The 25,375-nt window shown below is 39.6% G+C and overlaps 1 protein-coding gene across 7 annotated transcripts in view; it reads right to left on the bottom strand.

The window, feature by feature from the left end:
• PTPDC1 (protein tyrosine phosphatase domain containing 1) overlaps positions 1 to 25,375 on the bottom strand; it is a 72,899-nt gene that overhangs the window by 5,799 nt on the left and 41,725 nt on the right. Inside the window, exons 2-8 of one of the 7 annotated variants that reach the window (XM_063649688.1) lie at positions 13,198 to 13,445; positions 12,552 to 12,723; positions 10,066 to 10,146; positions 9,715 to 9,833; positions 8,599 to 8,736; positions 5,455 to 6,713; positions 2,282 to 2,467 (exon numbers count right to left, since the gene is read on the bottom strand). In XM_063649688.1, the coding sequence (XP_063505758.1) occupies positions 2,282 to 2,467; positions 5,455 to 6,713; positions 8,599 to 8,736; positions 9,715 to 9,833; positions 10,066 to 10,146; positions 12,552 to 12,723; positions 13,198 to 13,441 (2,199 nt within the window). In that variant the 5' untranslated portion in view covers positions 13,442 to 13,445. Of the gene's footprint in view, positions 1 to 2,281; positions 2,468 to 5,454; positions 6,714 to 8,598; positions 8,737 to 9,714; positions 9,834 to 10,065; positions 10,147 to 12,551; positions 12,724 to 13,197; positions 23,548 to 25,375 lie in introns of those variants that run through there. The other 6 variants (XM_063649689.1, XM_054500488.2, XM_063649687.1 and 3 more) reach the window with 6 other exon arrangements.

Below are 25,375 nucleotides of genomic sequence, written 5' to 3'. Positions count from 1 at the left end.
AAAAAGTAAAACTGAATTTGAAGATAAGTGCACTTTTAAACCAAGTGTTTCTCTTGCAGTGAATTGAATAGATTTTCCCATTCTTGTTGTTTCTGGATATGTCAGTAGTCTAGTAGATGGTGACATGTCATAGAGATACATGGACTAATTAACTGGGCACTGAGTGGTCAGGATCTGGGTACCCAGCCACTGCATATGATATGGAGGGAGGCAGGTAGACAAAGAAAAGGACAAGGACAACCCCAGTCCCCCAGGAGCAATGTGTGCTTAAGTGCTTAGCCTCCAACCTAAGGGGGTAAGATACTTAAAAATGTGTCCACTGACTTGACTCCTGGGGGCTGTTTTCCTTAGCAAAGAAGAAATTCCATCACCTTCAGCAATACATATCCAAGATGTAATGTACAGGGACCCATCAATTTCAATTCTGAAAATCTACTCTAAGAGCATAATCTATAACAAAGAAACACCTGCAAGCACAAATTATCATTACAATGACGCCTATGAAAGTAAAAAACCTGAAGCAATATAAATGCCCTAGGTGAATTGCCCGAGGGTGAACTAGGATAAAACAGGCAGCCTTATGTAATAGAAAGCACATGGGCTTTGTGCCAGAGTGGTCTGAGCTTGAATTCTGCTCTGACATGTGGTGCCAACCTTGGGCATGCAATCTCAGCTTTCCTTGTCTGTGAAATGGGCCTCTACCTCTAAGGGGTATTGAGATAAACAGAGAAAATGTAAATTATGTCCTGAAGGGCTTGGCCTAGTCACCTACCAAACATTAATCTCCCTTTTCACCATCTCCTGTTTTATCTCTGTGATTTAATTGCTGAGAAAATATCCTAAGAAAAGGACTTCGGATACAGGAAAATCATATCTTAAAAGATATGTATTGCATAACTGGTATGTGAGTGTATGTGTGTGTGTGTGCAGGCATGCACATGTCTGTGTATTGTGTATTGTATCTGTGTGCATGTGTGTGAACACATGTATCTGCATGTCTGCGTGTGCATCCGTCCATATGTGTCCGTGTGTGTGTGTGTGTGTGTGTGTATGTGTAGTAACAGCAGAAGATTTTTAGTGAAACTTAGAAACTGAGGAGATGTTTACATGCAGCATAGCAGGTAACTCAAGGCTGGTTATTTGATAACATTGTTTCTTAAAACAAAAACAGGCCTGGCATGGTGGCTCATGCCTGTAATCTCAGCACTTTGGGAGGCTGAGGTGGGTGGATCACATGAGGTTGGGAGTTTGAGACCAGCCTGACCAACATGGAGAAATCCTGTCTCCACTAAAATTACAAAATTAGCCGGGCGTGGTGGCGCATGCTGTAATCCCAGCTACTCGGGAGGCTGAGGCGGGAGAATCTCTTGAACCCGGGGGACAGAGGTTGTGGTGAGCTGAGATCGCGCCATTGCACTCCAGCCTGGGCAACAAGAGCAAAACTCTGTCTCAAAAAAACAAACAAAAACAAAAACAAAAACAAACTCTGTTTTAAACTGAAAATTTAGTATCTCTGTATGTATAAAAATGATAAATTGTATAAAAGGATTCATACAATTTCTCCCGTTTCCTAGATCCATTGTCTTCTAATATCTTTTCCTAAAGGTGACCACTATTACCAGTTTCTTATTTCTCCTTCTATATTTTATACATATTTTCTCTATTTTAAACATATATCTTTTACACATAAAATAGAGAAAACATCTATATTTTACAAATAAAAATTATATATACATGTATATATGTGTGACACCTACCCCTTTTTAAAAATACAAATGAGTGCATATCTCAACCTAATTCATAATTTTTCCCATATGCATGCTCACAGCAAACAAGTAGAAACAAACAACCAACAGTGAAAAAGTGCTTAATTATGGCACAGTCTCGTGTTACAGCATCATATCCGTTAAGAGTTAATATTTATGAAAAGCTTACGTTATTCATGGGAAAATAGCTATGTTATAACTTTAAGCAAAAATGAAATATAAACTTGTATGTTAAAATTATTTTTAACAAGTTAGTATACATATTGATAAGTTTAAAATATTGAAAATGTTTGCAGTGCCTCTCCCAGGACTATGGATAGTTCCCCTTTTTATTTTTGTATTTTCTAAGCGTTTACACTGGGTATCAGTTTCTTCTCTTCTCTTGGAAAAACTATTAAATTAGACCTAGATTTGGGATTCTGTGTGAATTCTCTTTTTTTATAATGGATTTTTTTTCTGCGTGAAAAACTAACGGCCTCAGTTACAGTCATTAACTGGTCCTATAGCCACTTTACCTTCTCTAATAAAAACAGTGCTTCTGCGGCATCTGCTCGCCTGTCAACCAACATGTCCACATCCTCTTTGGTGATTACAGGCTCCTTCAGTTGCTCCACCCAAGACCACATCAAGCTGCATAGGATGAAAGGGTCCCTCTCGCCACATATTCTTTCCCAAGCTCCATCTCGGGAATTAAGCTCTTTCTAAAAAGGAAGAGAAAGAGACAGACAGACAGAGACAGAGACAGGGAGAGGAGAGAGAGGTGTACCATTTGACACTGCATGATTCTTGCGCTGCCTACGAGAGTGAAAGACTCAGGCTCCAGAGTGCAGAACTGGGACCCCTCCCAGCCTCTCCACTTCCAGGCTGGACACTGGACTAAGACACTGAATTCTGTAAGCCCGTTTCTCTCTATGAAACTCATCCCCTGCTTCACAAGCTGTTGAGCTGATTGACTGAGATAAGGTCGGTTAAAGCTTATAGGACAGGGAAAGGGCTTAGTTAATCCAAGTTCTCTACTTTATTCAGGAACCACAGAAACAGTTCAGAAGAGTCTTCCTTTTCAGCCTTATGGTGAACAAAACAAAACTATTTTTTTTGCAATAAACTAGATGGTAGATGAGAAAGTAGAAATAAGGGAACATTTATACATTAACCTGGGGTCTAAGGAAAAGGAAAAGCTTTGAGCTTCGAAGTCTGCAAAAATAAAATAAAGGTGCTTGAAAGTCGGTAAATAGGGCATATGTACTTCTTTGAAATATCTTTTCAGCATCTTATGTAGGATTTAACAATAAGCCCTGAGTCCTGAAATTTGACATAGGGATGATAACTGGAAAGTTTTTCTAATACTCCAAATGCCTAGAGAAAATTTAAGCATGAGATTTTAAAACTTTACCTCACAGAGAGCAAGGGAAAAGTAAGATAAGGATTTTCATGAATTTCTGACAGGGTTCAGATTTATGTTTTAGTGAGTCAAATACATTTTTACAATAGAAGTAAGTGTAATAATTGCTACCATTCACTCATTCATTCACCTATCCAATATTTACTACATGCACACAGTGGGACAGAAACTGTAATACATGTCTTATCTCTAACTCTCAAATGGCACCCAGCAGGGAGCTTCCTCACCAATACATATAATGGGGCTCAAGAGAGATCAAATAACTCACCTAGGAGCCAAAAGCTAGAAAATGGCAAAGGGGGTGTTCATACCCAGTTCTGCCTGACTCCAGAGTCTGTGCTGTTTCTGTTATACCACAAGGGCCCTCTGGTACTGGGCTTCTCTTTATTATCTTATGAATACACCAATACTTTGTTATTCACAGTCCTTCGTATTCCATAGATCACGTATAAAACAAAGTAGCTCTTGATTCAATCTTATGAAGGAGACAAGCTGGGCAGAACTGACACTAATCAAAAATGCTCTTAGCAAAATGACTATCTTATCATGATGTTTCCTGAGGCTCTCCAGGGAGGTTAGCCAAGAATCCTGGGATAATGGAAAGTGTTAAACACATGTGCTGTACCCTGACTCTGCCACATGCATGCCATGTGACCCTGAGCAAGTCACTTACCCTTTAACCTTCATGACCTTTAGCATCCTCATCTGTGATACTGAATTCACAAGATTAACAAATACTGTAGAAATAGTATCATCTGCCTTACAGATATGTTCTATGATAACTGTGAAAAATCACATGAAATAATATATGTGAAATGGTCTAGTACAGGCATGGGTGGCATTATACTATTCAAATAATGTTCATTTTATTCTTTTCCAGAATTCAACTGATTTTTTGATAACTAAAAGTCCTAAAATAAAATCTAGAAAAGAAAAAAATGCAAAACTATCCTGATTAAAGGTCTGTGTTCACCTCCAGAAAATGCTTTCATATACGCTACATACGGTCTGGCCCAAACCAAGTCCTGAACGCTTCATCACCACAGCAGAGCTTGCACGGGCACTGGGGCTGACCCAGGAGTTGGGGTGTGAGATTTTCATCTAAAATAGAAGACTCTCTTTCTTGCTAACTCTTAATACACAGTAATGCCCAGGAAACATTTGCTGACTGAATGAAAGACTTTTTCAGTTTGGAGCAGAAAATAAAGAAAACAATTCATTTTGGAAGAAAGCAATACATTTAACTATTGGATAGGCGAAACACAATTCTGAAGAACAAAATTTTTATCAAAAGTTCTCTCCTCCCATCATATAATTATAAGTTAATGTGAAGCTCCAAACTTAATTTTCATGCCTCTGCATCTGAAGAGATACTGGCACTCAGAAATTTTATATGCCTTGTTTAATCAATGGCAGACTATGAAAGCGAGCTATTAAAATAATTCACAGTAGGTTATGGGCTCAAAAGTCAAGATTTCGGTGATTCATGACTGTCCAAGTCAGCCTCCTTTTGGGGTAGTTTAGCTGTTTCTCATAGCTAGGTTTAATAAGGCCTATCTTTTCTCGAGAACAGGTGCTCATTCAGGGCAAAGAAAGTGTGGCTGACTTATGACTGTATCCTAGTAAAAGTACAACACAAAAAAGAGTTAAACATTTACATTCTAATCGAAGTAAAAGCTAAGAAATGGACCCCAAAGACCTCGTCTCAGCTAAAGTGAATGGCACATAGTAATCTGTGGTTTCACCCACTTGCTCCTGATTTCCCATAGTTGCCCTATTAGGGCAGGATTGGCAAGTCTGAAGGAGAGGATGCCAAGGAGACAGCCTCACTCTTCTGACCTTGCTCAGCACCCGTGTTGATGAACTTTGGAAAATAAATATTTTATTTATGTCTGCACGTCAGTAGTTCTCAAAGTATGGTTCCCTCTGCCAGGCCTCAGGTTAAAGATGCTTCAAGTCAGTTTTGAATGCTGTCTGCTGTGGGCCAGTTGCCCCCATAGGCCCAGGAAGAAAGAAGGAAGCTACTAATATCAATGCCTTGTGTGAGTCAAACATCACACCAAGTGCTTTCTTGAGTATGCAGATTTAAATGAAACCATACAAACACCCTGTGTTTTTTCTATAACATCAGGTTCTCATCAGAGACGAGAAACCTGAAGTTAGAAAGTATTATGCAAACGTATCTTCACATTTCTATAATAAATAAGTTTGGGAAAATGTATCACACTTTTGCCCTGACATAAATATTTCCCACATATCTATAATTAAATTAAGTACTAATAATACCTGCCACATTTCTACCTTCCTTTTTAGTTCCTCCTTTTCTACAGATTCATTTAAATTTGCTAGGGCTTTGGCCGCCAGTATTCTTCTTGCCTCAGCACTCCATTCAGACTGTAATGTAGAGTGTGAAGCTGCTTCAGACAGATCTTTACTGTCCTGGGTTTCATGTTCAACCAAGAACTGTGCTTTGGGACTGGAGCCACAGTCCAGAGGGCTTCGGGGTGTCCTGCTGTTCTGCCTGACAGAGCCAGGGCTCCCAACACCACGAGTTTTACACTGACAGTGAGACACTTGCTGGTGAGCAGGGTTTGGATTCTTATGGACATTTGCAAAGCTGGGTGAAACTGGCTCCCCAGGGCTGTGTGAGCCTGAAACATCTGCAGAGAAAGCTCTACTCTGCTGTGCTTCCTTTGGAATGATCCTTCCATGGAAAATTGGTGACCCATTATCTTTGAGTCCTTCCAGGCCTCCAAACTTTGACTGACTCCAGAAAGAAAGTGTGCTGCGAACCAAGGCTTCCTTGTGTAAGTCTGGTTCTGGAGACTGTGGGATGTAACAATGGCTTATGAGCTTCTGCTGCCTGGGGTTGTGGCCAACCAAGACCTGGGCAGGCACTGTCTGTGGAGTCTCCCCTTGCTCCAGGAGGTTCTCGGCCCTCTTTAAATCTGAGTCACTGTAGCTGAGCCGCCTTTTCAGATGAGTCAGGGGTTGAAGGCACTCAACATTCCGCCTTTTCCAAAGAGGGTCAAACTCTTGCTCATTGGAGAAAATCATGCCTCGATTGTCAAAATCTGCTGCCACTGCAGTGGGGTTAGGCGGGTTGGACACATCACTGTCATGCCTCAGTAACTCTTTATCCAGCTGCATGGTGACCATCTCAGACATGGTCTTTTCTATTTCAGCAGAGAGACCAGGTCCTTCGGACACATCCTTCATCATCACTGGCCTGTTCTCCGCTAAGTCCAGCAGCAATTTGCAAACTAGGTGGATAATTTTTGGCACGTGTTTCAGAAGTCGTGCCTCATAACCATGAAGCAGATGACGCTGGCGAATTAGATATTGAGCTAAGGTGACAGCATGTGCTTTGGGATCACAGCAAGAGAATATATTGCGGAGAGGAGTTAGAAACTGAGTAAATTCCCTTACACAGAGGAGCTGTCCTCTGGTTTGTATGGAATTGGGTCGCTTTGCCCGCACAAATATAATTGCTTGGTCAGCAGTCATTCTCGTTGCAAAAACTAAGTAACAGGCTATTAAAACACCTAAACAGTGAAGAAGAGAAGACTGGTATGAGAAAAGCTTACATTTTTATTTATTTTATTTATCACTCTTTGATGATTTACAATTTGAATATGGTTAAGAAACCATATAAATAGAGACACATTTTAAGGATAATTATGAGGATAACTTTGTGACTTTTTGTAGAGGTGTTATTATTGCATGTTCCTTACTGCACAGAACTTTATTAAATGTCTACGTGGCACCGCCTCCCCATGACTGAGTCATCTCAGTAGCCCAGAGCTGTGCCAGCACAGGCACAATGTAGGTGAGTAAGTGTGCAGGAGGGAAGGGAAACTGATCATCTGGCCCATCTATCCTCCTTGTTCTACCTAACTCCAACAGAAGAAAGCAAATCCTGTTTCTATTTTCCACTCTGAACAGTTCTTGAGAATTTCCATCCAATCAATCCATACACTTTGTGTTTGGAACCTCCCACTCTGCTATCTTTGCCATCAACTGCTGGCACATCCCAGCTTGGCACTCTCCCTACCACGGCAGTTTCTTCTTTAGGGATTATTCATATTCACAGTCTACTTTTCGTCTTGGCAATTCTTTTTCCAGATTTGTGCCTATACTAATATGTGTTTTCCTTCAGACCATGATATAATTCTATTTTTCCATAAGCAATTATGGAAAATTAAGCAATCTTAAGGAAGCCAGCCTTAGTGGTATAAACATTAGGTATTCTTACTAACATCTAATTAAAGGGAATAACTAGTAAGGTTATTACTAGTTAAAAGGTAAAAATTACTAGTGAAAAGGTAATAATAAATTAATTCAAATATAACAGTCAATTAATATTAAAGTAAAAGGCAAATCAAATACACGTGTGTGATCCCCAAGTTTGTGAACATCTTGTTACACATGAAAATCAGAACCTCTGAAAACTGCATGCTCTCCAGTTCACAGTCGGTAACAACATATCTTTCTCACAAGGACACAGAAGATCTTAGTATAAATGTAAAATGTCTGCAGAGGTATCATGTCAATGTCTAGAAACAGTGAGATTTTGGCTTGATCCTAAGAGCTACCAATCTCAAGCAGAGCTGAGTCCCCTCCCCAGAGCATGCTTCCAGGTATGTGGCAGATCCCCTGGCAGGAGCACAGGTACACTGCGGACAGAGTTGAGCTGCATGTGGTTGGATCAGATGACAATGAAAATTTTAGCCCTACGGCCTTTATTTTTGCCCTAATATCAGCACTGTAATGAAATTCAGCTGAATGTTTTAAGTAAAATCACTGACTTTTTAATAGAATTCTGGGCACAGATAGACTCTTCTTCACAAACAAAATTCTTATACCTCCAAAAATGGAAAGCACATGAACTCTGGAGTCAGACAACCATGGATTTAAAGTGTGGCCCTGGCACTTACTAAATGTAGCAAATTACTTCTCTCAAATTGCAGTTTCTCCAACTCACATTGTTGCTAAAGACTTTAAAATGATATACATATGGTCATTGTAACTACCTGTTTACGGTATTTCAAATATCTTAAAATTTTTTTTGATTTAATTTTTAATGTTAACATAATAATTATACATATCTATGGGGTATATAGTGATGTTTTAATACATATAATGTATAGCGATCAGATCAGTGTATTTAGTATATGCATAATCTCCAACATTTATCATGCATTTGTGTTGGGAACATTCAATATCCTCCTTCTAGCTATTTGAAACTATATATCATTTTAACTATAGACACCCTACAGTGGTACAGAACACTAGAACTTATTCCCTTCTTCCACCTGACTCCAAAGCTTTGATAGGATTCTGAGAAACATTTATCCTCAAATTAGGAAATCTTATTCCTTTTATGTTTAAATATGCCTACAAGGCAATAAACCACCTCTTAGGACCTACCTGTTCGACCAAGCCCCGCATGACAATGGATAGCTACTTTTCCTTCCTGTAAGGCAAATGTCATCACCTTCACCATATCTAGGATAGTAGTAAGAGATGCTACACCATAATCCTTCCATCCAAAATTGTAGAAGTAAACTAGGAAAAAAGAAAAGGAAAAGAAAATCAACATACAGGAAATTAATGAAAGTACACACACTAATGAAAAGTACACAGATCTACACTGAGACTGAGGCATGTAGATCTCAGTGCATACACTGCATAAAATAAGAGGGATTTTACATTCCCAGTAACTTTACTGTTAACATTTACTCACAAAGCACATTTTATGTTACTTAAGACATTTCCTGCAGAAACTTAGCCAGAAAGAATTATGGCGAAGTATAATTACAAATTAATAAAGTCAATGATTCATGCTATAGTTACTCAGCTATGGAGAGAAAGCATACACTCTTGTTTAAGCAGGGAAATGTGTCTAAATGACTGATAAATACCTTAAGACAGTATATATGGATTTTCTATCCAGTGTAAATAAGCTTCTTAAAAACAAGTTCCAAGATTGTTTATCCTTTCCAGCCTGGTTTGAAGGACACATGTTGAGTGTATTTCATCCCAAAGCTCCTGTGATTGAGGCAGCTTTGAAACTGTTAGAAGTAGAATTCCTGGGCATCATTTTGGGAGCAGGGCTGGACAGCAGTAAACCTGGAGCATGTCCAGGTTCCAAACCTGACTACCATTTCTAAGCTTCGTGATCTTAAGCAAGTAGGTAATTCTCTAAGCCCCGTGTGGCTTCATATATAAAACAGAAATAACAATTTTGTTACAAAACTGCTTTAAGGGTTAAATGAGATAATAGTGACTGGCATACTGTAAGCATTAACTAAATGTTAATCATTATTACTACAGGGTCTCCTCCCAACATCCCTCTTACAGGAACAAAGAAATCCTGTACTTTCAACAGCAACACCAAAGAGAATGGTAGCTCATTTTTTCTGATCCTTACTACGATGCAGGAGGTATTTATTTCCATCATCTTTTTAATCTAAGAACTCAGCAGAGAAAAGCCTCTGAGTGCTGCCCTTGATAATTCATGAGAAGAGGGTGGGAGGAACTTACTGCCAGCCTCCATGAAAGCCTCAGGAAGGTATGTGAAGCCACTTTCTTGTTCCAGAGGGTTCCCACAGCTAGCATGCTCACCAGGGCGCTGGAGGTTGATTATTGTTTTTATGCCATGGCTTAAAGGAAAAAGGGCAGTCAGTCATATTGGGAGCTAGCATTTAAAAAAATTAACCATTTTTGGTATTAATCAACATTATTAATTACTCTCAAAATCTTAATTTCTCATTTGAAATACACTCTTCACTACCTATTGTTAAAATGAAAGCACTTTTTCACTTGAAAACAAAGGCAATGAAAGAAAAAAACACATGAGTTTGTTCACTCGTGTGTGAACAATACAGCATTTACCTGAGGAACTGATCAATGATGTGGTACTTCTCCAGGAGCTCAGAGGATGGGCGGGCCATGGCCAGTATATTATCAGTGACCCTGCAAATAGGTGGAGGGACTGGTGAGATGTGCCGAAACCTAGGAAGTTCCAGCCCAAAGAGATGTTCCAGTCCTGAGAGATGATTTTTTTCTATGATTTCAACAACTCTGTTAGAATATTCTTTTTTGTGTATAAATTTTATTTGAACAGGTAATACAGTTTCATGGTTCAATAAAATCAAAACAATACAAAAAGGTATGCACTAAAATGTTTGCTCTCAACCGTTTTCATCCACTCCATTCAGTTTGTTCCCCATATGTAATCATTTGTATTAATTTCATGTTTATCATCTTAGTGTTTATTTTTGCAAATATAAGCAAATATGAATATTTATTCTTATTTATCTGCTTTTTCTTGTACAAAAGGTAGGTAGTAAAGGCACTGTTAGATACTTTGCTTTTTTTCTCTTTAGGTTAAGTTTTAAAATTTCGATAGTTTTTGGGGTACAGATTATTTCAGGTTACATAGATGAGTTCTTTAGTGGTGAATTTTGAGATTTTGGTGCACCCGTGTAAGAATATTCTTATACAAATCTGGCTTCAATTTTGGATGAATAGAGCTCTAAGAAACTCTAGCTTCTTAAACCCCTGGAAAAAATTCCAAGACATAAATTATTTGTGGATTCCAGCAAAGTATTTTCAAGGACTCTCAAGAGATTCTAGTGGACATGATGGAGAAAACTCAGCTGGTGGTGAAGGTAACAGTCTGGATTGTTACTCAATGGGTAGTGACTTATATGAGGAGGGCCAACTGGGAGATATTTTGTTATTCAACTATCTGAATCTTAGTTACAAGGTGTTAAATGGGGATAATAATGCCTGTCTCACAGGGTTGGTGTGAGAATTCAATATGATGTGGATGTAAAGTCTTTGGCAGAAATCCTGACATGCAGTTACGAATAAATACTGAGTTACTGTAATTTGGTGACAAATACGGGCTCCAGAGTCAGTTGGGCTTGGTTTCAAATGCTGGCTTTTCTACTTTCTAGCTTGGTAGCAAATTACTTGGTCTCTTTGGAACTCAATTCTTTCATCGATAAAATGGCATTAACAGCTCACAAGAGTTTTATGAAGATAAAAGATAATAGTATGAAAGCATCTAGCACACTGACTGGCCTACAGCCAAATGGATATTTACTGAATGAATGAGTGGGCAGATGCCCAATAAATGACTATTACTCTTGTCAGGCCTCTGGGCTCTGGCTTCATTCTGTTCTGTTCAAATTTCTCATCAGTGGCCTGATGAGATATATAAGGTAAGTCTGTTGGAAGTTGTGGGTCACATGAATCTCAGGGGAATAACAGAGACTATCAGGGCAGGATCCAAAATGACACCTTTCCCTCTGAAAGAAGGCATGTGGTTTAACATGGGACCCAAAAGTTTGGGACCCCCAGTGATAATTAGCGTAAGATGAAGGGGGATGTAACGTGAAAGCGGCAGAGGTGAAAAAGACTCATATGATTTAGTCATCAATAAAGCAAAAATATGCAAATAACCTAAGCTACATTATTAGAAATTTTCTTGTCTGACTATGAATGTTTCCTTCTTCATACTATTAGCATGATAGTGATGGACTAGAATATGACCTGTGGTGCAATAATGACAGTGGACCCCAGACTGTATCACTACAGATGTACTGAGCAAATCCAATATGAAAAAGTACAGGTTGTAAGCTGGATAAGCCAGTTGACAAATATCTAATTGAAAAATGGGTTCCTGATGTATAAAATAATTCACTACTAGAATTAAACAGTGAATTCCTCTAAGTATGCTTTAAATGTGATTTATCAGAATTTTTCAGATGTTACTACATCAAAAAGGTGTATTTGACTAGTTTACTGTTTAATAAAAAGCAGTGTGATTAAAGAAAATATTAATTGCACTTATACACCATAAAAAAAGCAAATATCTTACGTTTTCTACTGAGCTGACAACTTGTACCACTTTTATTAGGGTAGACTGAAGGGTATTTGTATGAAAATGTGACCTTTCATATAGAATATAGGAATAACATAAAAGCTAAAGCTTACTTGCATGAAACTGAAAAATTACACATGTACATCATAATTTTCTCAAATTTATAGCTGAACAGTTTTATTATTTCTAAACATTTCTGAAATTTAAGAGCTAATTATCCATTTCTTCAATACACTTTATATATATCATTTCACTTAATTAAAAAAACCCTATGGTTTTGGTTTTATTATTTCCACCTTACAGATAGAGAAACTGAGGGTCAATAGGCCAAGATCACACAGCTAAGGCAAAGCCAGACCTGACTGGCAAAGTGAGGTCCTGACTTCAAAGTCCCACACTGCTCCTCCCACACTTCAGGGCTTCTGGCTCACACAGAGCATCTTTCCTGTATCCAACAGAGCTATGAAAGACCAACAGGATCACTCACCAGGATGAGTAAACCCCCTTAATGGCTTGCTCCTGCTCACTCCAGCGGGCTGGGTTCTCATACTTGCAAGCTCTACCACCACACGCCATGGAACACGCCATGTGTCCAGGAATGACATGCCGTAAACGCTCTCCTACTTTTGTGTACTTTGGTGTTGGACGTTCTAAATTTCCTAGACATATAAGGAAAGGAAAATTCAAAATTCCACTCTCCAAATGAAATTGTAACATGGGAAACAGCTTCCATTTTATCTCAGTATGGTAGATGACAAGCCAGTGCAAAATTGCCTTCATCTTGTCAAGAAAACAAAACTGTTTCCCTGTCAAAGTGACATATATCTCTTAATGTAAAAAAGCTTTCACATATAATAATCTCCACACATACTGGCAATTAGGAGGAAGAAACTGTAGAAGCAGATGTTTTACAAGAGAATGAGTTTTGTTCAAACCTATGTTTTTAATAAAAAACACAAAACATTTGATTATTTTATATCCTCTTATATATTCACTAAAATAGCATAACAGACAGCAAAAAGTATAATATAGAATAAACTGCCAATATTTAAAAAGGTATAAACACAACACAGCTGATTTCCATTCCTCAAACTTATATACAAAGGTATGGCAATCTATAAGAAGAAAAAGACCTTTACTTTTTCTTTCGGGGAAAGTTGGGTTTCCCTCTGCATGGCTGACTGAGGAAACAGCCACCATCACCTGGAGAGAGGACGAGGACAGCAGCTTCGTGGCAGAGCCGGAGCCCAAGCCAGAGCCCCGCCGGGCCTGCTGCAGCCGCAGTACTGGGTCTGAGGTGGAGTGCCGGCGGCCCTGGAGAAAGGAGCTGAGGAAGTGCACGGCCGAGGGCCGCCTGGTTGCATCCTGCACCTGCATGGCACTGGGAGGCAAGAGCCGGAGGCAGGAAGAGTCAGCCCTACTTACTCAGTGGGGAACTTTCACTGAGAGCACGGAGCATTGCATCGTTCTGTATGATCTAAGAGCCATTCAGATTGGCTGACTGGTTTCCATGGTGACAAACAAAGAAACTACTGATTCCCACTTAGATCTGAACAGGCAAAATCCAATATGAACAGATTGCATTTTGGACAAATTGTTCAAATACAGGGAAGAATAATATAAATTTTAAATATATTGATTACTAAATTTTATTTCTCAAATGCACTTAAAATATCTAACCACACTCAAAGAATTACTCCCCAAAATATTGTAGCGAATTTAGAAAACTGTCTTCCTGATGCAAAAACTGCCTTTTACATACATGTTGAAAGGCTTAAATTCTGTTATTCCGTTCACAACCTGTCTCTGGATATTTTGAAAAAAATTACCTTTCTACTCCTCGTTTGAATAGTGTAGAAAAAAGTTAATTGTAATAAAGTGGGATATGCTGGACACCTTACAACATTATTAAAATATCATCCAATTTTTCATAACCAAAACCACTTCTATTTTTTCTTGGTAAAACTATTAAAGAAATACTTGGATAGAACAAATAAAGACATTTTTAGAGGTGATATATTATCAGAAGACATTTAACTTCATGTGTTCATTTTCAGAATATAAAAACCCAATTCTTAGTTATGCCTCTGTTGGACAGTTATAGTAGCCATGCCTCTCAAAAACTCAAAACACCATTCTCTGCCTTTTGTTGCAGTGAGGGAAAAAAGAAGCTTCAGTAATGTCTTGGCAGAGGCATATAAAGAAAGATCACTAAGTATCACATTTTTAAAGGAACTAGATGAGGGGGAGGCTGCAACTTGAAGATAAAGGATATAAAGAAAACAGAAAGTACAACAACCACTAATGTACTCATTGTCCGCCTCCTCCCTTGTTAATGTCAGGCTGCGCCCTCGCTTGCTCGCTCTCTGCACAAGTGGTATTTCAGATGTGTGTGCACAGAAACAAACTACTGTACTGCTACAGATAAGGCTATTTTCTGTTTCTTTGTTTTTTTTTTTTTAACGATTACTAATGCTATACGAAGATCCTCTTAAAATGCTGCCCCCATCTCCCCAATAATGTGCACTTTTGTCGAATAAGACAGGGACACAGAATCCCAATTTGGTGTCCAAATTCCTACTCTATGTGTAGTATCATGCCTTTGTTATTTAGAATACAGCCATGGAAGAAAGCAAAGCTTTCCTGTCAGAGGAATTATATGAGGATTATTCTAGGCAAGGCCCTCAGGACCCTAAGGGCAACACAGAAACAGCAGTTGCACAGAGGTCTGCATGACAGGAACATGAACTTATTGGCAGGAGGCCCTAAATGCTCAAACTAAGGAGCTGTGTATTTTCTATCTGTGTAAGAGGGAGTCTAAGAAAATTTCTGGGCAAGTCTGTGCTTCTGAGTATGTGGCACACCAGAATGTTAACTTAGCTCCTGAGAAACAAGAGTGGTGAGCTCTGCAGAGACAAGTCCATGGCCTGGAGAACCAGCATCTGAGGACATCTACAGAGAAAAGTCAAAAGTAACTGCTTTCAACTACACTAAAAATGACAACTAATTTCATTAGATAAGGGGCAGGGGTAGGACTTATTTGGACCAAGCTAAGGAAGGGATGGTTTATAGATCACCTCAAGAATAATCTCTGTGGTGAAATCTTGAGCCCTGGGTTGACCTCAAATAAACACAAAATGACTGAGCTTACCCCAGTTACTATACAGTCAGTGACCCTGTGTCAATGCTAAGGAAGTCAAGCCTAACGCAAACAGGATTCTGCAAGGTGAAACCAGCCCTTTCTGCATGCTTGCTCAGTGTTCCCAACAATGAGGTGCTGTGAATATACCTTGCATTGATGCGGCAGATGAAAAGAAAGGTACCCACCTCTGGACATGAGAACCAAATTTAGAATAATATTTAAGGAACAAAATGAGATACTGATCATGACAAATATGAAATCAGTCACAATAAACACAACGAAGAAACCCACTAAAATGTATCAGTGAGTACTGAGTCTTTTCTTCCTTAATTTCTACAAGTGGGCAGGTAAAACACTGAAAAGTGAGATCTAGAACACCAAGAACTAGTAATTTCCTTCTATATTCAAGATTTCAGAAAGGGATCATTACTTCCTAAAGTCATAGAATAGGCTGAGAATGCAGTGGGTGCCTGGTGGGCGTGGGAGGCCCACCTATCTGCATTCTTAAGTCCACCGTGGAGTCACTTCCAGGAATTTGCTGTACAGCTGAATTTCCAGCCTCGTGTTCTCTACTTTTTGTGACAAGAGGCTCACTTTTCACAAGGGAACTGACTATTCCACTGTTAGACAGCTCAAATGTTTTCTTTCCTTCCTTCTTTAGAGATGGGGATCTCACTTTGTTGCTTAGGCTGCACTCAAACTTTTGGGCTCAAGGCCTCCTCCTGCCTCAGCCTCTTGAGTAGCTGGGACTACAGATGCCTGCCAACACGCTGGGCTTCAAATGTTCTCTAGTGTTGAGTTAAAATCCATTCTGTAAACACTGGTTCTGGTTCTTCCCACTGAAAATAAAGAATAAAGCTTCTCTTTGTCTTGAAAGATTTTCAAATATCTGAAGACAGAACTTTTCCAAGACTTTCCCTATTTCTGTTTTTCAAACATTCCTAGGTATATGTAATTGTTTCCAGATCTTTCACTATAATTTCCCTTCTTCTGAGGGCCCTTCTTCTCTCCCCTTCATAGCTAAACCTCCAAACCAAGGTGACTACACCTGCCATCTCCACGTGTCACAGGTCTCATCCTTAGCCTACTCAGCTCTGGCCTCTGCCTCCACTCTCAAATCAAACCACTCTTGCTAAGGCCTCCGATGATCTGTTTTGAGGTGGACTCTTTAGAGTTTCTATTTGACTGTGCAGCAGCATGCAACACAATTGAACACTTTAGTTTTAATTTTTAATTTTTTTTAAAGACAGCACCTTGCTCTGTCGCACAGGCTACAGAGCAGTGACGTGATCATAGCTCACTGCAGCCTTGAATTCCTGGGCTCAAACAATCCTCCTGCCTCAGCCTCTCTGGTAGCCAATATGACAGGTGCCTGCCACCATGCCTGGCCCATATATTTTTGAGAATATTTTATATTTTTACTTTGAATCAATGTCAAACTTACAGAAAAGTTACAAAAGTTACAAATAATATTTTTCCTTGGCTGGGCATGGTGGCTCGTGCCTGTAATCCCAGCACTTTGGGAGGCTGAGGAGGGCAGATCACCTGAGGTGGGCAGATCACCTGAGGTCAGTAGTTAGATACCCACCTGGCCAACACGGTAAAACCCAGTCTCCACTAAAAATACAAAAATGAGCTGGGTGTAGTGGCGCACGCCTGTAGTCCCAGCTACTTGGGAGGCTGAGGCAGGATAATTGCTTGCACCTGGAAGGCAGAGGTTGCAGTGAGCTGAGATTGCACCACTGCACTCTAGTCTGGGTGACAGAGCGGGACTGTTTCAAAAAAAAAAAAAAAAAAGAATATTTTTCCTTGAATTTTTTAGAGTAACTTGCAGAAATGCTGCCCCATTACGCCAAATAATTTAGTGTTTATTTCCCACAAAGATATTCTTTTTTTTTTTACTGTTGATAGTTTTCTTTTACTATTATTATTATTATACTTTAAGTTTTAGGGTACGGGGCACAATGTGCAGGTTAGTTACATATGTATACATGTATCATGCTGGTGTGCTGGACCCATTAACTCGTCATTTAGCATTAGGTATATCTCCTAATGCTATCCCTCCCCCTCCCCCGACCCCACAACAGTCCCCAGAGTGTGATGTTCCCCTTCCTGTGTCCATGTGTTCTCATTGTTCAATTGCCATCTATGAGTGAGAATATGCGGTGTTTGGTTTTTTGTCCTTGCGAAAGTTTACTGAGAATGATGATTTCCAATTTCATCCACGTCCCTATAAAGGACATGAACTCATCATTTTTTATGGCTGCATAGTATTCCATGGTGGATATGTGCCACATTTTCTTAATCCAGTCTATCATTGTTGGACATTTGGGTTGGTTCCAAGTCTTTGCTATTGTGAATAGTGCTTCAATAAACATACGTGTGCATGTGTCTTTATAGCAGCATGATTTATAGTCCTTTGGGTATATACCCAGTAATGGGATGGCTGGGTCAAATGGTATTTCTAGTTCTAGATCCCTGAGGAATCGCCACACTGACTTCCACAATGGTTGAACTAGTTTACAGTCCCACCAACAGTGTAAAAGTGTTCCTATTCCTCCACATCCTCTCCAGCACCTGTTGTTTCCTGACTTTTTAATGATTGCCATTCTAACTGGTGTGAGATGGTATCTCATCCCACAAAGATATTCTTGAAAATTACCCCAAATCAGAAAATTATGGTTGAGATATTACTACTTGCCCTCTATTCCTCAGACCTCATTCAAGCTTCACTGATTACTCCAAAAATGTTCCTTACAGTAAAAGGACATGTTGTATTTAGCTGTCCTGTTTCTTTCACCTATTTCACACTCAAACAAGTTCCTCAGTCTTTCCTTGACTTTGATGACCTTGACACTTTTGAAGAGTATAGGCCAGTTATTTTGTAGCAATCTCTCTCAATTTGGGCATGCTGTTTCCTCATGATTAGACTCAGAAGCTCTTGCATTTATTAGTAAAGAACGGTATCTAGAAACCAATGTCTGCGTGTTAGGTATGCTCATTGCCATTAGAGTGTTACTGCTGCCAGGCCTTAAAAACAGAGAATTCTGAAGCTCTCCCCCTACAAAACTATCTTTATCTGAAACACAGCATGGGGAAGTTCAAGCCTAGGATGCTTTCAAAAACAATGGAGGTTTTGGCTAAGCAGTTATTAATAAGAGTAGCCTCATAGCTTCATGAGACCAATAAGCTGAACTGTAGTCACACTAGTTTGCCAGAGAGAACCAACGAAAGAGACAACTAAGCCCTCTCATGGAGTATGATCAAACCTCAAGACTGACCTCAAAAATGGCCACCACCCAAACTTAATTAGATCAGATTGTAGGGCAACAGATGACCCAGGGCTTTGTCAAAAGCAACAGAGTGATCAGCAGGTAATTAGTGGAACCCAACAGCTGGTGTACTAACAACTGAGGGAGACAGCCTAACAGAGAGATTCGTGGAAGAGGGAAAGAGTGCCCTGCTAAAAAAAAAACACTGTCTTCTCAGGGTGACTGCGTTTGCTTGGCCAAGGCCCTGCCCTCTTAGGAGTCACATCAGAGGCTTCAAACTATGAAGAAAAAAAGACTAGTCCATCACTAAGATGGTCTAGTCAAGTCTCTGATCAAATAGACAGGCAAATAACAACAAAAACAAGTCCGGGGAGGGAAGAGTATCTAGAGGTGCTAAAAAATATTACCTAAAATGTCCAGTTTTCAACAAAAAGTATGAGACATGGAAAGAAAGAAAAAAGTATGACCTATACACAGAAAAAAGTGTAGTCAATAGACACTATCTGTTAGAGGGGCCAGGCATCTGATATACCAAAGCCTTCAAAGCAGCCATTACAAATTATGTTCAAAGTCCTAAAGGAACCCACGTTTAAAGAAGTAGAAGAAGCTATGATGACAATGTTTCATCAGATACAGAATACCAATAAAGAGATGGGAATTATAAAAAGGAAGCAAATGGAAAGTCAGAAGTTAAAAAGTACAAAAACAATGAAAAATTCACTCAAGCAGCTCAACAGAGGATCTGAAGTGGCAGAAAGAAGAATTAGAGAACCTGAAGATAGACTGATAGAGATTATGCACTCTGAAAAACACAGAGAATAAGAAATGAAAAAATGAACAGAGCCTCACAGAAATGTGGAATACCATTAAGTGAACCAACATATACCTTATTATAAGTGAACAGAAAGAGAGTTGAGAGAGGAGTAGAAAAAACTTTTAGAAATAATGGCTTAAAGCTTCCCAAATCTGATGAAAAACATTAATCCACACATCCAAGAAGTTCAAAAAACTCTAAGTAGGATACATACAAATAGATCCACATTAAAACACATCACAGTAAAAATGCTCAAATAGAAAAATGACTCCTTGTGTACAAAGAAACCTCAAAAAGATTAAGTTTACTTCTCATCAGAAACCATGGAGACCAGAAAGTAGAGGAACGACATATTCAAAGTGCTAAATATTAAGCTGTCAATCAAGAATCTTACATGCAGCAAGATTTCTGTCAAAAATGAAGGGGAAATAAAGGAATTCCCTGGTAACAAAAAGCAGAGAATTTGTTGTTAGCAGACTCAGCGCATAAGAAATATAAAGGAGGTTCTTCAGATTAAAAGCAAGTTACCCAAGACTAATGTGAATCCATGTGAAAGAAAGGACACCAGCAAATTACAAGAGACAGTATGTATTTATATGAAATGTCCCAAGGAGGCAAATTGACAGGGACAGAAAGTAGATTAGTGTTTGCCAGGGGGACTAGGGTGAAAGTGGAACGGGGACTGACTGTTGGGATACTGTGAAATATATATTTGGTCTTGGCATACAATTCCTGAAATCCTTGGAATCTCCAAGGTGGTATCTTTTTGTATGTTAATGAGTTGACTAGTGGCTGTCAGTCCCTCCGTAGCTTCAGGATGGGGGCTGGCCATTGGAAAGACCAAGGTAGGATTACAGCGTTGGGACTTTCAGCACCAAATCCAGCTTCTGGGGAGGGGAGAGGGCTGAAGGTTAAGTTGATCAATAATGGCCAGTGGTTTAGTCAATCATGCCATGTGATGAAGCCTTAATAAAAGCTTAGAAGGACAGGGTTCAAAGAGCTGAGAACATGGAGGTTGCTGGAGGGTGGCACACTTGGGGTCAGCATGGATGCTCTGTGCCTCTTCCACCATACGTCACCCTTATGCATCTCTTCATCTCCATCCTTTGTAACAGCCTTTATAATAAATTGGTAAATGTGTTTCCTAGAGTACTGTTAGCCACTATAGCAAATTAATGAAATCCAAAGAGAGGGGTGTGGGAACCCCAATTTATAGCCAGTCAGTCAGAAGCACAGGTTAAACAAGCTGGGGCTTGTGACTGGCATCAGAAGTAGGAGGCAATCTTATAAGACTGAGCCCTCAACCTGTGGGATCTGACACTATCTCTAGGTAGATAATGTCAGAATTAAATTGGAGGACACCCATCTGGAGTCCCCTGCAGAATTTATTGCTTGTTTGGTGTGTGGAAAAAACCCCACACATCTGGTGTCAGAAACATGTTATGAGAGTGTAGCAGGATAAACTGAGTTTGCTTATTACTCTGTATTCTCAAGTGCTAATTGGTAGAACATTTCTTTTTGGTCTGATGAAAATAGTCTGGATTTAAATAGTGTTGATGACTGCACAGCCTTAAATATATACTAAAAACCAATGACTACTTTAAAAGGGTCAATTTTATGGTATGTGACTTATATCTCAATAATTTTAAAAGGGCAAATAATTTGAGTGGGCATTTCTCCAAAAAAGATGTAGAAAGTTTCAATAAATACATGAAAAGATGCTCAACATCACTAGTCATTAGGGAAATGCATATAAAAACCACAATGAAATACCACTTCATACCTACTAGGATGGCTACAATCAAATGGCCGATAATAACAAGTATCAATGGGGATGTAAAAAAAAATGAGAGCCCTTATCTACTGCTGGTGGGTATATAAAATGAAGCAAACACTTTGGAAAACGGTCTGGCAGTTCCTCAAATGATTAAACAGAGTTACCATATGACCCAGTTCTTTCCTCCTAGGTAAATACCCAAGAAAAATGAAAACATATGTCCACACAAAAACTCAGGTTTTATTATTACTCATAATAGCCAAAAAGTGAAAAGAGTCCAAATGCCCATCAGGGGAATGGATAAATGGAATGTGGTATATCTACACAATGGAAAATTGTTCAACCATAAAAAGGAAGCAGCACTGATGCATGCTACAACATGGATGAAACTTGAAAACATTATGCTAAGTGAAAAAAGCCAATCACAAAAGACCACATATTTATATGGTTCCATTTATATGAAATGTCCAGAAAAAATGAAATCTATAGAGACAGAAAGTAGTCTGGTGGCTCCTTGGGCCAGTGGGGAGGGAAAGAACAAATGGCAGCCGGTGCTTGCTAAAGAGTACAAAGTGGCCAGGCATAGTGGCTCACGCCTGTAATCCCAGCACTTTGGGAGGCTGAGGCAGGTGGATTACCTGAAGCCAGGAGTTCGAGACCAGCCAGCCTGACCAACATGGTGAACCCTGTCTCCACTAAAAATACAAAATTAGCTAGGTGCGGTAGCATGCGCCTGTAATCCCAGCTACTTGAGAGGCTGAAGCAGAGGAATTGCTTGAACCTGGGAGACAGAGGCTGCAGTGAGCCAAGATCATGCCACTGCACTGCAGCCTGGGCAACAAGAGCGAAACTCCGTCTCAAAAAAAAAAAAAAAAAAAAACAACAACAACCACACACACACACACACACACACACACAACAAAACAAAAAAGACAAGGTTTCTTTTTGGGGTGATAATAATCTTCCAAAACTGACTTTGGTGTTGGTTACATAGCTCTTTGAATGTTCTAAAAACACTGGATTGGTACTTTAAATGGGTGAATTATTGATAATTATACCTCAAAAAAGTTAAAGGAAATTCTCCCTTTCTCCCTCCTTCCTGCTCTCCTTTCCTTAATAAAGCAAAAAGCTACTAGGCAGACTTCTGGTTCTGTCCAAGTAGAGTTGCCTCATTCCTCATCCTTACGTCTTAGAAACTCTGGACACAATAGAACAGATAAACATAGAAAGACTCTGAGAGGGAGAGACTGTCTAAGGACCTCAGGACTTGAGGAACAATATAGCTGTGAGCTACCTGGGATTCTTCATTGCCTCCAATATATCCCCAATAGGGTGCTGCAGAAACCTTCAACCCAGAACAAGCTATAAGAAAAGCCTGTCCCCCTTTGTCAAAGGTCTGTGGAAAATGTGACCTAACAACTGAATATATTTTTGGCAATACCCATGCTACTCCAGTTAAAAATGCCATATCATCTTCCAACCCCTAGTTTCAGAGAGGATGGAGAGGGAGCTGATCATCTATCAAATACTCCTGCTCTGCAGAAGTGGAATCAATCTACTTCTCCCATCAGGTGGTGTCGGAGGGATAAACATGGTTCTCATCTTCTACTGTGTCTAGAAGGACCATGTGGTGCTCTGATTCCCCCACTGGGTGGTTTTGGGGCTGATCAGGGAGCTAATTTTCCATACTGCAACTGGAAGAAGCAGGTGGCACTCTGATTCCCCTGCTGGGTGGTGGTGGTGACCTGAGCAGAAAGATGATTTCCCCCATCAGATAGAAATGGGCAGTGCTGCAGTTCCCCTGCCAGGGTGGTGTCATTGGGGTTTATCTGTGAGCTGTGCCTCATCCAGCAGTAACCAGTCTTAACAGGGTGGTTTGAAGTGGGATTAGTCAATACCAGGCTCACCACCTGCCTCTACGTAAGCGGGACCCAGTGGAGACCTGAACCTTCGTTCTCATCCATCAACAAGGACATTGAACAAAGCTGTGCAAGTGGGGGCCTGTAAACACTCTACTTTCCCCATAACTTTCATCTTAGTGAGGCCCAGTGGGGAGACAAACCTCCACATTCAATTGGCGTCCACAAGACTGAACAGTGCAGTAGGAGGAAAGGCTAGTTGGTATTCATGTCCCTGCTGCCGCTGCCCCAAGCAACAGGGGAGCTTCAAGGTGAGCTGAGCCTCCACACTCATTTGCCATCAATGAAGCAGAATGAGGGGTGTGAAGCAGGATAGTCAACATTCCCGTTTCCCAATCCCCTGGTGTCAATGGGGTCCAGTGGGGAGCTGAACTCCCAACTCCACCTGTATGAGGAGGAAAGAGGTGGTGGGGAGTGGGAGGCTTGGCATTACACTTTCCACCTTCTCCTCCCCTGAGGACCACAGGGCCCAGCCGGGAATGAGCTTCAGTCACACCTCGCAGAAACAAAACAGTGCGAGTTGCCCTCTACTTCTTCCTAGGTGGCAGCGAGGCCCAGATTTGTTTTTTCTCATGTTGCTGATCTTAACCCCCCGACTCAAAGGCAACATGACAGTGCAAGGCAATGTCCCACTTTCACCACAAAGATGTCAAACACAACTGGTGAGACAGCTGAAATTCCACTTCGTCATCTGGACTGAGGCAGTGTTTCTAAGCACCCGACTTTTGTTGGGGTGGTGTCAGTGAGGCTGAACAGGGAGCTGGGCATATACACTCACCTGGCTCCTGGGTAATGCTTCAAGAAGAAGACTGCCTGACAAGCGAGAAAAAAAAGGACCCAAAATGTCCAGAATACAGTTGAAAATCACTTGTCATACCAAGAATGAGGAAAATCACAACTTGAATCAGAAGAAACAATCAACAGACATCAAAATGGAGATAAATGATATGCTGAAAATTTCCAATAAGGACTTTAATTATAATGTGTCTTGGCACTGATTCCTAGAATAACTGGAATCATACAGAGAATGTTCTCTGCCCACAATGAAATCAAACTAGAAATCGATAACAGAAAGACAGCAGGAAAAACTCCAAAGACTTGGAAATTAAACGTCAAACTTATAAATAAATCATGAGTCAAATAGGAAGTCTCAAAGGAAATTACAAAACACACAGAACTGAATCAAAATGAAAATATATCAAAATATATATAAGATGCTGGTAAAGCAGAGATTTGTAAGAAATTTCTATCACTTAATGCTTATGTTAGAGGAGAGGAAAGGTCTCGAATTAGTAATCCAGATTTCAACCTAAGTAAACTAGAAAAATGAGAACAAAACACACACAAAACAACATTGGACAGATAAAAATAAGAACATGAATCAGTAAGATTAAAAATGGAAAACAACAGTGCAAATCAGTGATATAAGAAGCTGGCTCTGTGAAAAAATTAATAAAATTGATAAACCTCTAGCAAGACTGACAAAAATTTTAAAAAGACACAAATCACCCATATCAGGAATGAAACACAGCTATCACTACAGATCTGGCAAGACTGACAAAAATAAAAAAAAGACACAAATCACCCACATCAGGAGTGAAACAGGAGCTATCACTACAGATCTGGCATCCATTTAAAGGATAACAAGGAACTAATACAAACAAATTAGAAATTGTTGACATAAATTTGACAACTTAGAAGAAATGGATCAACTCCTTGAACACTGCCAACTACCAAGACTCAACCAAGATGAATGAGACAACCTGAACAGTTCTATAAAAATTAAAGAAATTGAATTAATAAACAAAAAGTTCCCCAAAAGAAATCTCCTGGCTTAAATTACCTCACTGGAGAATGCTACCGAACATTTAAAGAAGAATGGGCACCAATTTTCCACAATGCCTTCCAGAAAATAGAAGAAGAAGGAACATTTCCCACCTCCTTTTATGGGGCTAACATTACCCTGATACCAAAAGCAGATAAAGAGAGTACAAAAAGAGAAAACTATAGTCCCACATCAATCCTGAACTTAGGAAAAAAATCCTCAACAAAATACGAGCAAATCAAATCCAGCAATGCATAAAAAGAATTATACACCACTACCAAATGAAATTTATTATAGGTACAGGCTGGTTTAACATTAAAAAATCAATCAATATAATCCACCACACCAACAGGCTAAAGAAGAAAAATCATATGATCATATCAATTAACACAGAAAAAGCATTAGATAAAAAAATTCAACACTGACTCATGATAAAAACTCTCAGCAAGTTAAGAATAGAGGGGAACTAATTCAACTTGTTATGGAAAACTTACTGCTAACATCATACTGAAAGGTGAAAGACTGAATGCCTTCCCCCTATGGTCAGGAAGAAGGCAAAGAC

This window comes from Pongo pygmaeus, chromosome 13, assembly GCF_028885625.2.
Source record: "Pongo pygmaeus isolate AG05252 chromosome 13, NHGRI_mPonPyg2-v2.0_pri, whole genome shotgun sequence".
Classification (NCBI taxonomy): Eukaryota; Metazoa; Chordata; class Mammalia; order Primates; family Hominidae; genus Pongo; species Pongo pygmaeus.
Note: the sequence above shows the minus strand (reverse complement) of the source record. Positions and strands in the feature narration are given on the sequence as shown.